General features: G+C 41.0%; 1 protein-coding gene across 1 annotated transcript in view; it reads right to left on the reverse strand.

The window, feature by feature from the left end:
* pard3ba (par-3 family cell polarity regulator beta a) overlaps positions 1-6,520 on the reverse strand; it is a 263,259-nt gene extending 256,739 nt beyond the window's left edge. Inside the window, exon 1 of the mRNA XM_036562820.1 lies at positions 6,032-6,520. Within this exon, the coding sequence (XP_036418713.1) occupies positions 6,032-6,148 (117 nt within the window). The 5' untranslated portion in view covers positions 6,149-6,520. The remainder of the gene's footprint in view (positions 1-6,031) is intronic.
* Between the last annotated feature and the right edge of the window lie 8,012 nt (positions 6,521-14,532).

The following is a 14,532-nucleotide window of genomic DNA, read 5'->3' on the forward strand; positions in this document are numbered from 1 at the left end:
GTATTCAAACCTTAGATATTTACAAGAAATATATTATGATCTGTCTAAACTTACGGCATTAATTGAGATACTGTACAAAATCTTAATTTATAGGGCACTTTCTATTGGCTGTCCCAAACCCTAAGCCCTAAATTTTAACTCGAAAAAAAAATCTTGAATTTTTTGTAATTTTTAATCACGTTTTTAAAAAAATGTATGTTTTTTTTTTAAAGCTGAAAGATGTAGATTCATCACAAGTTTAATTTTTAAATAAAAAAATTAACATAAAAAACTGTCCCGCGTTTTCATGTCACTACCTGGTCTGTAGGCAGGGCTTTGTTTAGCCACACCCCTCAATTTTAGAGCAGGAAGTGACACTGCATCTTCGAGCGGAATGCATCTACGTATTAAAAGATCTACATCACAACTAGACGAGCCTAAAGCTGGACGGGCCTGTCCTAATTTCAAAATGTACAACTGGTCATTCACTCTGTGAGTCATTAAACACTGGCATGACCCAAACACTTATTAGATTAAATTAGACGATTTTTTATTCTCTGGGGTTTCCACTAACTAGGAACGGTCCAATAATGACGCATATGCTTCAAACCTTTAAAATTAAACGGCACTAATCCTGGCTTAATCTTTTAACATGTAACAACCTTTTTCTGCCCATTAATTTTGGATAAAGCAGAAAAAGGTATAAGGGTCCTTGAAGATATCCACGGCAGATCTTTTGAGGGGCTGGTTGCACATTATGGAAAGCCCAAGCATTCCTTATTCTTTTATTTTAGACTTAGAACTGCACTGAAATCACATGGGGTTCAGATCTGAAAGACCAACAAATGATGAGCTGGATCACAGAAGTCTTTTCTATGCTTTGCCAGCGTGTTGTGGAAGTCTAACTCCCTGCTGACCACATGGTTGCCCCCCACTGCTTGTTAGAACAGCTTGCAAAACTTGACGCTAATGTAGCCAAAGTGCACGACAGCGTCATGCAAACTGAGTCTTGCCACCTACTGCAATCTTGTTTCTGTGGTTTCTGACATTGACCTACTTTTATCTATAAAAATGGCCACTCATATTTCAGAACTGACTGAGTTTTATTATGACGGCAATTAGCCTGCATGACTTGTTGGATTTGGCTTTGAATCGATTCGATTTTCCCCTAAACGACGGTATGAATACTGTAATGGGACTGAGTTTTCACCTCAGCTTCACTGCCAGGTCAGCTGACGATGAAGGCAAGTCTCAACTCAGCTCAGCAGACTGAACTTTGCGTAGGGTCTTTTTTTCATATTCTGACGAGATAAATCTCAGAAGAGTCTCCTCACTTACGCAGCAGCCGTAGCTGCCAAGCACAACAAGCTGTCAACATGAATGTTACCATCCTGCCCAACAGCGTGCGGGTGTAGAAGTGCTGACTGCACAAAATCGTGACTTCAAGGCCTTTTCTAAAAGCTCCTTTTGAGATACATACACATATAGAAGGCGTGGACATGCATAGTGGCCATGCAAAGAGACTCCCGGTAAGAAAAGAGACATTTGTTTGGACGTTATTGTTGTGGATGTTACTACTGGGCTGTGGTGTGGTCAGTGCCAGTGTTAGTGCCCACCGTAAAGAGAAAGTGTATGGCTAGAAGTGACCTGCTTGCTATCCTGGCTCCTTTAGTGGCATTGGGCAGTGCTTCTCCCTTGCTGCCTGTTCAATAAAAGAGCATTTGCCCACATGTGCAATGTTTCCCTCTGGTTCTTCATCGCCTAGTTCAGAGGTCAGCAATCCGAATGGTAAGAACAGCTATTTTGTCAATTTTACCATCTTGGCTGTAAATGTGTCTCAGCATGTGCTGATGCGCTAGTATAGGCTAAAAATATAATATATAAACAAAAACTCAGACTTACTCTGCTCTGCTTTAATCTTTAGTTCTGCTATAGCAGCTTTTCTCGCATCTCTGGCAGGAAACTTCTCCACAAAAGTAGAACAGTTTCTTGTAAAATGTCTCTCAACGTTCGACTTTTTATGAGGCTGAAGTCGCTTCTCATTCACCAGCTGTTCCAATTTTTCCGTTCCACCTTATATGAATGTAACTGCTGCACCATTTAAGGCGGAATGGGAAAATCCGAATGAGAAGCTGATTCGGCTTCACGACTGTTTAGTGTTTGACAGTTTCTCACTGCAAATTAAACGTATCAGTAAACTTATAAATGTGCTTATAAATGCAAATAAGTCCATTAATAATATGTTGTTTTTAAAGATTTGTTTGTAGCATGGCTGGAATGTTTTCCCCTCTTTTAACTCTATATTCACACTTGTAACAGAAGACAGATTGTTTACCTCATGTAGTAGCCCTCATTTTAGCCTATTCAGAAGCACCTATGTTAAGTGGTGGTTGCCAAGTGCATGAAATAGTCTTGACACTTACCATGTTTTTAGCTAAAACACCAGTTAATTCAGCAGTTGTTCTGAATCTGGGAATTGATCTGAAAAACTGCATAAATGTTTACATTTAAATGATTTGGACTTTTCATGCATTTCTCATAACTTTTTTTTGGCCAATTTCAGACATTTAAACGGGATCTTTGAGTTGAGGCCACTTATTACAGTGTAGTTCAAACATTTCAGCTTTACTTGATAAACATTTGATCAACACAACCTCATTCCTATTGGCTCTTGCTACCATATATTTGCATACTGGGCATGTCCCACCTTGTTTACCCTACCGCATGTATGTTGTCATGCTCCACAGCCTACCTTCCCTTGGGCGTTTACTTTTTTTCTACATTTTTGTGACTCATCTAATCTCAGTCAGTACTGATTGTAGATCAGTGTCGAGCGCACTGAGTCACCGACTGCTGAGTGTTGTTCTGTGGTGGCTAAACACTGCACTGCTCCTGCACTCTGGGCTAAACTGTCAACATCTGGCAAGATGGTCCAGAACAGTGTTAGGTTAAACTGGTTAAGACATTGATATCAATGACTATCAAGCAATACGGTATGAATTCATTACAAGTGAATTTAGATTTACTGTGTACTCATACTGTACCACAGATACTCGATAGTAATAAACATTGATATCAATGACTGCATTTACAGGCACAATCTGATCATGACCGGATTTCCGCAGTTATCCGATTATTCAAATGGTCGTGTAAACAGCACACTGTGATTTCTTAGATCGGAGTAAGGTCTATAAATTCGATTAAGAAATCTGATAAAGAGAGCTGGATTTTAGCTCAGTAATCAGATTTCTCAGTGCATGTAAACCCTTACTCTGATTTCTTTCCGATTTCTCAGTCTGCGTATGTGCGGAAAAGACCGCAGTACTGGAAATACGCGAGCAGCATCGCCGCGAGACGCAGCAGAACACTTTTGGACGCTGAAACCGACTACACTCTTGATGAAATGAAGGATTTAAATATTCTTCATCTTCTAGATGATGTACATTCATATCTGGGTCATTCTACAGAAACGTCCATTTTTGTGTCCCTAGCGTTTACAGATATATTACACTCAAAAAACTTGTTAGGGTTTCAATGTACTTAGATTTTAAAATAAAACAATAAGTTATTTTAACAATTTACACCTTCTGGAGCCTCAATGTAGCAATACTGGTTTTAAAACAATTACCTAGAATTCCAAGCACCACAGAAGAGCTCGTCCTCACAATCATGTGTAAAGGGTGAGGCCATTTTTGAGGTAAAAAAACAAGTTTTTCTGCAATTTTAACTGCAATAGTCTATACATGACTGTGAAATATATGATTTACATGACATAAAGAAAACAAATTCCAAATAAATATTATAAAACATATAATGAAAGTTGTGCTTCCCCTGAGTAACAAAAAATCTCTTATTTTGAAATAATAGTCACACTGATGACATCACTTTGACTTCCTTTTACCTATTTTCCAGTACCTGAAAAAATTTCCTTATATAGTCCACTGTGTCTTTCAGTTATCGGAGATTTTCTCATTTAGCTCATGATTTCACATGAAGCTTTTAGCTGACGTCACTGGTGTGACCGACTTTATTCTGAGGTAATTGTGAAAAAATAGAATACAAATGGATTAAATGACATATTTTAGTGGATATTCCATGATTGACAACATGTGGTTTGATGTGCTGTAGCAGTTATTTTGTAAAAATGCATTGTTTTATTAAAATGTCTCTGGTGTTACCTTTCTTATGGGTAACACCAATGAGGATTGGTAACACCAGTGACTCCTATGGAGAGGCAGAAAATTGGATGTTTCTGTAGAATGAGCCATTTTCAGGTAAAGTGGCTTGATGCTAATAAAAAAAAAAAGCAGCGCCATGAAGTTTGAGTTTTACATTACATTTACATCACGTCTTCTGTGAGTTTATTGGCCAGTTGCAAAGCAGAAATCCAATTACTGCCTGACTCACGTAGACCCGACTTTCCCCATTATCTGATTACCCAAGTGCATGCAACTGCGTAGATCGGATTACCGACAAAATCTGATTTTCTGCAGTTATTGGATTATAAAGTGCATGTAAACACACTCAGTGTCTTAACCATTATTTCTTAATTTCTTATGTCCATTTGAGATCAACAAAATGAAGGGAGTTAGTATGATTTAATCAATTTCAGTAAGTGTGTACAACAATAAACAACATCCATATGTTTTGATCGCACTCAGTTCAGGGAATCATTTAGGAGCAAATTATTTGAGTTACTTAAATGGTTTAAAGCAATCGATTTCCTCATTTGAGTTGACTTAACTCTTTTACAGTGTGTAGTGCTGAGAATGATCCACCACCCAAATAATACCTGCTCTGTGGTGGTTCTGTGGGGGTCCTGACCATTGAAGAACAGGGTGAAAGTGGGCTAACAAAGTATGTAGAACTACAAAGTGCACCTATGTGGTCAGTGGAGCTGATCAAATGGACAGTGAGGCCCAATCCCATTCCACCGCTCGCCCCTCAGCCCTCTGTTTTGCGCGCTCACGTCTAGGGGTAGGGTGTCCCGATTTGTATTGAGATAGAGGGGTAGGGCGAAGTGTTAGGGCTACATGGCCCTCCAAACAGAGGTTTTTCAGAGACACTCCAAGCAGAGTGAGATGAGAACAGCAAGATGACTGAACAAGAGACCAAAGAAACCCACAAACGTGAGAATTTTCTCCGTTAAAAATTACAATAACCACTGTATTATCTTAGTTTAACGTCGTTTCAATGTATCATGGTCGTTTTCTTCATAACAAGCATTAAAAAATCGCTAGTAGCATGCTAATGTCTCAGTAGCTAGCTAGCTAACTTTCCCGTTCCACCTTAAATAGTCCAGCAGTTCTGACGCCTGAAGCTCCAGAATGTATCTGCTGCACCATTTAAGGTGGAACGGGAAAATTTGAAACTTAGAAACTTCATATAAATAATTATAAATAATTGCCCCCCTCTTTGAAGGCATTTGATGCCCTAAATGTAACTAAAGCCCAGCAGTGAGGTTGCTGTAGTTTTCCCTTCTCTGCTATCCCTGAAGACGGGCTGGGTCACCCACAGAGCAGCGCTAGTAGCTGTTAATGAAGCGATGTTTTGGGTTGTCCCACTTCGTAGGGCAAGATTTCATCCACTACACCTTGTAACTCTGTTCCAAGGGGTTAGGGTGACACTCAAAAACAAGGGGTAGGGCTAAAAAGAAGAAATGGGATTGGGAAATGGGAAACAAGGTGTGCGTAGCTACACTGACCGTGTTCCCTCAGCCCACACAGCTGATATCAGCATTATATCATCATATTCTGTGATATTATATCATTATATTCTATGCTGGTGAAGTAAAGCCAGTCAGCAGTGCAGGAATGTGAGTGTATGGGTCAGTAAGTGCTGTTTCGGACACTTAACACACACTCGCTCTGTGTTAACGCACTGCTGCTGACAGGTCACGTGACCCGCTCTCGGGGGGGACCCACCCCAACGGCGCAGGTGCAGCTTTAAAAAAGAAAATAAAAACTTTTTAAACAGCCCAAGCAGACCCCCGAATAAAGAGCTCTGGACAGAAGGAGAGAGAAAAGGAGTCTGAGTTTGTAGAGGAGGTCACCTGTTCCACAATCTTCCTGTATCTCTGAGTCGCCTGGACGATCAGGTCGCGCACCATCCAGCCCTCTTTGCAGGGCACGACCACCCCAGTGCTGCCGAAGTTCACCGTCACCTTCATCCTCAGCGGCGCCGAGAGAGCTCAGAGGAGCCGGTGTGTGTTTACAGGAGCTCGGCCTGAGCCGTCAGCCTCGAGGCGGCGACCAAAACAACCACCGCCGCCGCCGCCGCGGCTACAGGTGTCATCGGTGAGGCGCTCAGGTGAATCTCCGCGCTTCCTCCGGGAACAGGGGCTCCGGTCCCGCTCCGACAGAGACGCGACCCCCTTTCTCCTCTCGGAAGAGTCTGAGCTGCCTCCCCGGGGGTCTGCGTTTGAGAGTTTGAGGGTCGTTTATGTGAGTAAACAGTGGAAACTGTCCGCCTCGGTTCAGGTCAGCTCGGCTGAACTCCCTCTGCCGACTGCCGAGAAACCGGAAGAGCGGAGCTGATAGCATGAAGCTAACATTACCTCAGCTGCAGCTTCAGCGTCCACTCTTTCACTCTTTCCCGGCGCTTTTCAGTCGTGAAAACCGTCTCAAAGTGGTCATTACACACACATTTCTCTCAGAAATGAGGGACAAAAAGCGAAAAGTTCTCAAGAAGCTGCGAAAAAAGCCCCTAACCAGCGTTTGTGCACCACTTTAAAGGGGAACTCCACCCATTTTCCCAAACTTCTGCCCTAATCCATAAATCTAGGCCGTTGTTGTGGTGAAATGGTTCACTGTAGGGAAATTCGCTGATTTTTTGTATTTATTTTTATTTATTATTTATTTATTTTTTGTAAATTCAGTTTTTATTGGCTTTCACACAATGACACGCTGGTACAAAAATAATAGAAACCATTCAAAGGTTCTGCTGGTTTCTGGTGGTGTCCGGTAGCCACCAGTGGTGTTCTGATGGGTTGATACCACAGTGTAATGGTTTAGCAGGAGCTCTGGGATATATTCCATTTGTCCTACAGGAAACGACCCTGATAGCAAGAGTATAGTGGAAAAGCTGGCGGTCCACTGGAGTTTTGGTCAGGATTTCTGGGCAGCCGATTGTTGGTTAAAAAGAGTATTAGACAAAATTCCACATATCATGGCTCATTTTCCACTCACAGTCCAATTTACTGATTTCTCCTTCCTTTCTTTAGTTATACTTTGTAAATCAGTTTATTAAATCATTTCAATCCAGCTCAGTATCAGCAACATTTTCTACAAAGCCATTTTATATCAGGCCTAGTCAGTCTAAGTTTATTTTCTAAAATAAAAGTCTCTGCATTTAAAATCTGTTTGAGGAGATTAAAAACTAGTTGAAGCTTGTATGCAGGAGAGTGATCTGGGTGGTCCGAGGGTGGACCAACAATGGCAAACAGTCAGCGGGGTGCCGACCTTATCAAGCCAGCGGACCGATATATGCTCGCTATTAGGGTAGTCGTCTCTGATTACCATTAAGCCAGTTCCCATTAGGAAGCCAAACCAGATTTTAATCCTAATGGTTCTAATGGTCTTTTTTAGCAGGCACATTAGACACACTTATTTTTTATATATGATATTGAATTCAAACAGAAATGGGGTCTTTCTCCAAAATCCCTGATGGCAAGCATATATTGGTCCACTGGCTTGATAAGGTCGCCACCCCGCTGACTGTTTGCCACTGCTGGTCCACCCTCAGACCACCCAGATCACTGTCCTGCATACAAGCTCCAACTTGTTTTTAATCTCCTCAAACAGGTTTTAAATGCCGAAAATAAACTAAGACAAATATTACAAACAACTGAGAGAGAAAAATGATGACTAGGCCTGATAAAAAATGTTTTTTATAGAAAATGTTGTTGCTGATACTGAGCTGGATTAAATGATTTAATAAACTGATTTACAAAGTATAACTAAAGAAAGGAAGGAAGGAAAAATCAGTAAATTGGACTGTGAGTGGAAAATGAGTGATGATGAGTGGAATTTTGTCTAATACTCTGCTTAACCACCAGTGGGCCGCTCGGAAAACGCTGAGCAAGATGCCAGTGGACAGCCAGCTCTGCCATCAGCGGGCCTACAGTGGTCCACTCTTGCTATCAGGGCTCAAGCTTCTTACAGAAGTTTTCCCACACTTCTCACTGTTTATGGTTCCTTGTTAATTTCGCCAGCATTTTTTCCATAGGAGGCACATTCAGATGTCTATCCACATTCCACATGTAGGGATTTGCGTCTCCTTCCAACATCTAGGAATCCGTCGTTTTGCTGTGTTATAGGAGAAAAGAGGATTTCAGTTTTGTCTCCTAGAAGACAGTCTTGGTGAAACTGGAATAACATAGCCAAGCCAATTTCCAAGCAACTTTCCAAGCACTTTTTTCCAAAAAGAAACAAATGAAGGAAAAATAAGACACTGGTGGTTCTGAATAGTAAGTAAAATGGCTATATTTGTGTTGTAAATGTCGGGACCCCTGGTTCCTATCACCACCACTGAAAAGAAATCAGAGTCTATACAATGAACCATTTCACACCAAACCACTGAAGACTGTCCTACATGAAGATGTGGTTAGAGGAGAACCCCTGTAGTAGCCGCTGGATGGCTGTGAATCATGACTGGTTGGCACGTATTTCATTTTAACATCTACCATTTTTAACTCCTTAACAATCCAGGTTTATTTCAAGGCTTATTATTCAGTAACTACAGGAACTTCAGTGCAAACTAATGGAGCTACTCTTAGCTTGTAGAAGCATGTAATAAAACTTTGGGCCTGTGGCTTGTTAAGGGGTCCAGCAGGTACCCCTTTTTAATACATTGCCAAAGCAGATTTAGTAAAGTGACAGATTTGAAACTTACTCAGTAGAGATACATACATACATACATACATCATCTAAACCGCTTATCCTTCTGGGTCACGGTGGGGTGCTGGAGCCTATCCCAGGTGTCATTGGGCGGAAGGCAGGATACACCCTGGACAGGTCGCCAGTCCATCACAGGGCAGACAGACAGACAGACATACAGACATACACTCACACTTAGGGGCAAGTCCAATCAGTCTGATTGCATGTTTTTGGACTGCACGCAGACACGAGGAGAACAGGCAAACTCCACACAGAAACAACCCTGGTCGCCTGGCCGGAAATCGAACCCAGGCCATTCTTGCTGTGAGGCGACAGCGCTACCCACTGCGCCACCGTGCCGCCCAGTAGAGATACGACTTCTGAGATTTTTCTGCAGTCCCTTAGTGCCCTTCTGTGGCCACATGCCCCCAGTTTGAGCACCGCCTATCTATACCATTCTCAGTAAACTTACTCTTACTTTAGTGAAGAAGTAGCTCAAGCGGAAGTGAAAGCAAAAACCAGCTTGAGGTTTTGTTTGTTTTTTTTAAAGAAGCAGGTGAAAAACCTGCAGTGGAACTTGGAAACATCTCTCAGCATAGCGACTGAATTAAGAATAAAAGGCTAAAGCTCAAAAGTGAAAGTTGTGAGCGACAGTCAGGAAATCCAGGAGTGGAACCAATTGAACAGAATGAAATAAAGGCAAAAGTGGGGAATTAGGAACTGACAGAAGTGAAGAAAAAGTAGATTGTTTACACAAGTAGCACTGAAAGTGTTATCATTAAGTGTTATCAAGTCCATCGTAAAATGTATTTAATCACACGGCGATGATTAAGCAAACTCGTAAAGTAGTTACTACCTAGCTTTGGTTCCACATCACCGTAACCTATAAAATATCTGGAAAAGGCATCAACTTGATACAAGCGCATGAACGAGCCTGAGGCTCTTGTGAGCTTAAGGCCGTCTGTGTGAGTGATGACTTTCATTATCTTGTTTTTGTGCTCAGTTCAAGTTACAAATTGATTAAAAACCCATTACCCTGTTCTGGAATGCCGAAAATGTTGGTTATAACCATTAACACCAGGCGTCTATTTCCTTATAAAGCATTTACACAGCACATCCCATTGAAGATATATGAGAAAATAGAGCCTTTGTAAGATATTGCCACTGCCAGTACACATGGAGACACATCTACATGCCATGCAGGACAGAAGTAGTATTAACTGAGTGCCTTTGTAACACCTTAGGAATGTTTCATGTATGTGTGAAACAAATCGGCCACATCATAGTCCTCATTAACATCCCACTGACCTGAAAATGTGTTCTGGCCTCGTTTTCTTGTCATGCATAATAGAGACACAATAAGCAGCTTCCTTGTTTGTTAATAATACAGTAACATTGTCTCGCTGTGGGCAGCAAGCAGCCCTGTTAATCATTCTCTCGGAGTTGGGAAGGTGAACAATCATTGTTGCGATGTTGGTTTTTATTTGTTGACCCAAATCACCACCAACTTAAATAGTTGGCTCAATTAGTTTGAAAGTGATTGCGGTCGGATGACATGACAGATGAGTGGGAACAGAGGCCCAGGTGCTGATAGAATCTAGTGGGGGGTGGGGTGGTATTGTTTGAACTGGAGAAATTCCCAAATTCCCAAATGCAGCCTGACAAAATCCTGTCCGAATCTGGCCCGACCCACAGAGCCGAATGTTTGAATAAAGCAGGCATGAGAAAAGGGAAGTGGGTGTAAGTGCAGGCCAAAAGGTACAGACTGTGAGAAACGTGAGATCTGAACCTGATCCAGGCTCGGAAGAATATTTGAGAAATGATATCCGAAATCGGCCGACGCTGACGTGAAAAGTCAGGTCCCGTCGGGTTCAGACAGATATTTCAGGCACTAGACTGTGTATCTTATTTCCACGTCTCTGCACTGAGAGGCACTCGCTCTGACATTTTTCCTCATATTTCAAATATTTGTGCATTGAAAAGTACAGCAGCACCACCGTTCACACAGTGATCCATTAGAAATGACTGCTCTCAGAAACACAGCACATTTCTGATATGTTCTACTCCATTCACCACTCCTCTGTTCTGTTCTGGATTCTGTTCTATTCTATTCTATTCCATTACTCTCTGTTCTATTCTGATCTGCTCTCGATTCTATTCTATTCTATCATTCTCTGTTCTATTTTGTTCTATTCTGTATTCTATTCTATTCTCTGTTTTATTCTGTTCTATTCTCTATTCTATTATTCTCTGTTTTATTCTGTTCTATTCTGTATTCTATTCTATTCTCTGTTCTATTTTATTCTATTCTGTATTCTATTCTATTATTCTCTGCTTTATTCTGTTCTATTCTGTATTCTGTTCTATTATTTTCTGTTCTATTTTATTCTGTTCTGTATTCTATTCTCTATTTTATTCTGTTCTATTCTCTATTATATTCTTTTCTATTATTCTCTGTTCTGTTCTGTTTTACTCTGGATTTGATTCTATTCTATTCTGTTCTATTCCTCTCTGTTCTTTTCTATTCTGTTCTGTATTCTGTATTCTATTCTATTCTGTTATTCTCTGTTCTGTTCTGTTCTACTCTGGATTCAATTCTGTTCTATTCTGTTCTATTTGATTCTATTCTTCTCTGTCCTTTTCTATTCTGTTCTACTCTGGATTCTATTCTATTCTGTTATTCTCTGTTCTGTTCTACGCTGGATTCAATTTGATTCTATTCTGTTCTATTCAATTCTGTTTCACTCTCCATTCTATTCTTTTCTCTTCTTTTCTATTCTATTCTTCTCTGTTCTCTTCAGTTCTATTCTGTATTCTATTCTAATCTGTTCTCAGTTATTCTCTGTTCTGTTCTACTCTGGATTCTATTTTACTCATTCTATTATTTTCTGTTCTGTTCTGTTCTACACTGAATACTTCTCTATTCTATGCTATTATGATATTCTCTGTTCTATTCTGGATTCTATTCTATTCTTTGTTCTATTCTGTTCTACTCTGGATTCTGTTCTATTCTACTACTCTCTGTTCTTCTCTGGATTCTATTCTATTCTCTGTTCTGTTCTGTTCTACTCTGGATTCTAATCTATTTTATTCTATTAATCTCTGTTCTTTTATCTTCTACTATGGACTCTGTTCTGTGCTGTTCTATTCTGGATTCTGTTCTATTATTCTCTGTTCTGCTTTATTCTATTCTGTTTTGGATTCTATTCTATTATTCTCTGTTCTGTTCTATTCTGTTCTACTCTAGATTCTATTCTATTTTATTCTATTCTTCTCTGTTCTTTTCTATTCTGTTCTACTCTGGATTCTGTTCTGTTCTAGTGTATTATTCTCTGTTCTATTCTGTTCTATTATTCTGTGTTCTGTTCTACTCTGGATTCTATTCTATTGTTCTCTGTTCTGTTCTATTCTACTCTGGATTCTATTCTATTCTATTCTATTCTATTCTGTTGTGTTCGGTTCTATTCTGCTCTGTTCTATTCCATTATCTTTCAAGTTTATTGACCCAATATAATTGCAACCTCTTTTGCATTTTCTTTTTATTTATTTTTTTATATTCATGCCAAGTAGGCCAAGGCTGTTGCATTTATATCATTAAAATGCTTCCTAATTAGCATATATGAAAGAAGGTCTAGCATTATTTTTTTACTCCTCCTCTATCCCCCGTCTGTCTTTCCAGCCCAATGGATGCACACACCAAGCCAGATGGAGATACTGAATTATTTTAATGACTGGAAAGTATTGAAAAATGTAGCAGATAGAGAATAAACTGGCCAGTAAGTGGCCCCTGTCCCCTGGTGTTGGGTCAGCCCATTTCTGCAGTGATGGTATACAGACTACAGCAGCCGATTCCAGCCTCTACCATCTGCGGGGGTGACTGTGCCAGCCACAGTTTAACAATGCTTTCCCCTGATGGCCTATTTGTTCCCATACGCGATCGCACAGCGCGTTTAAAGTAGCATTAGCATAACTATTCAGACGAAATAATGGCCTCCTGTGTTCCTTTACCATGAAAACGAAATGGGAAAACCTGGGAACGAAAATGTTTTTAGCGCGCACGATGGCGTGTGATGGAGTCAACAGTTTCACAGCAGGCGTCGCACTCCAGTTCATGGAACACTTGTAAAACAACTGTGACAGATGTGCGAATCATTTAAAATTGCTTAGCCCAGCACAGAGTTAATGGAGCTGATATAACTGCCCAATGACTATAACCATTAAACAACATCCCTGATGACAGGCCTCAGGAGATGGAGAGGAACGCTGCAATTGCTGTCTTCATCTGCATTTGCTGGAGCCAAAACGAAAAGCTCCGTATGACCAAGTGTCAATAAAGCTGAAGCTCTTTGTGCAAATATTGAAATGTGGATAATGTCTTATAGGTGTGGAGTCTGAGTGACACACCGGTATACGCCAAGTACCAACTCGTATACTCACTTTAAAAATGCACAGGGATGCTAACTTTGCCACAGAGTGAATATTAATGGTCTCTATACACTATATGGACAAAAGTATTGGGACACCTACAGATCATTACACCTACAGGAGCTTTTATGACATCCCATTTTAAATTCATAGGCATTCATATGGAGTTGGTCCCCCTTTGCAGCTACAACAGCTTCAGGGAGGCTTTCTACAAGATGTTGGAGTGCACCTGTTCACCCAGAAGAGCATTTGTGAGGTCAGACACTGATGTTGGACGAGAAGGCCTGGCTCACAATCTCCGTTCTAGTTCCTCCTGAAGGTGTTTGATGGGGTTGAGGTCAGGACTCAGTGAGGGCCAGTCAAGTTCTTCCACACCAGGCTCACCCAGCCAGGCCTTTATGGAGCTGCTTTGTGCACTGGGGCTCAGTCATGCTGGAACAGAAAAGGGCCTTCCCCAAACTGTCGGCCATGGAAACCCATTTCATGAAGGTCCTAATGTGCAGTTCTTTTGCTGATTTTGCTTCCAGAGTCAATTTGGAACTATTTAGTCTGTGATTCAGAGGATAGACACTGTGCACTTCAGCACTCGGCAGCCCCACCCTGTGAGTTTGTGTGGTCTACCGCTTCATGGCTGAACTGTTTCATTCCTAGATGCTTCCATTTCGCAACATTAGCAGTTACAGTTGTCTGTGGCAGATCTAGCAGGACAGAAATTTCACATACTGACTTGTGGCAGAGGTGGAATCCCATGACAGTGCCATGTTTCAAGTCACTGAGCTCATCAGTACGACCCATTCTACTGCCAGTGTTTGTCTATGGAGACTGCTTCATTGCATACAGCTGTTAGCAATGAGTGTGGCCGATACACCAGAACGCAATAATTAGGAGGGGTGTCCACATACTTCTGTCCATATCTATCTATCTATTTATCTATCTATATATATATATATATATATATATATATATATGGTTTACCCACTGCTTCAGCTACACCACTGATCTGGTATTTTTACCTAATGAACAGTCAGTCAATTTCAATGTAATCAATGTCTGTCACTAGAATGTTAGTAGTGCTTAGTGCGAGAGCAGCCTGGCTGGATTGATCCTTTATGTGTGCAGCCTGACTGCTGGGTCCATTATGGCTGCATGGGCCACAGGTGAGCAATGAGTGTTATTTCCTACTTTGTCCAGATGGGTCAAAACCAGGACTGTTCTGTCGGCGGTAGCGAGACACAGAATCTTTTATCTCTCA

Source organism: Colossoma macropomum, unplaced genomic scaffold (assembly GCF_904425465.1).
Source record: "Colossoma macropomum unplaced genomic scaffold, Colossoma_macropomum, whole genome shotgun sequence".
Classification (NCBI taxonomy): Eukaryota; Metazoa; Chordata; class Actinopteri; order Characiformes; family Serrasalmidae; genus Colossoma; species Colossoma macropomum.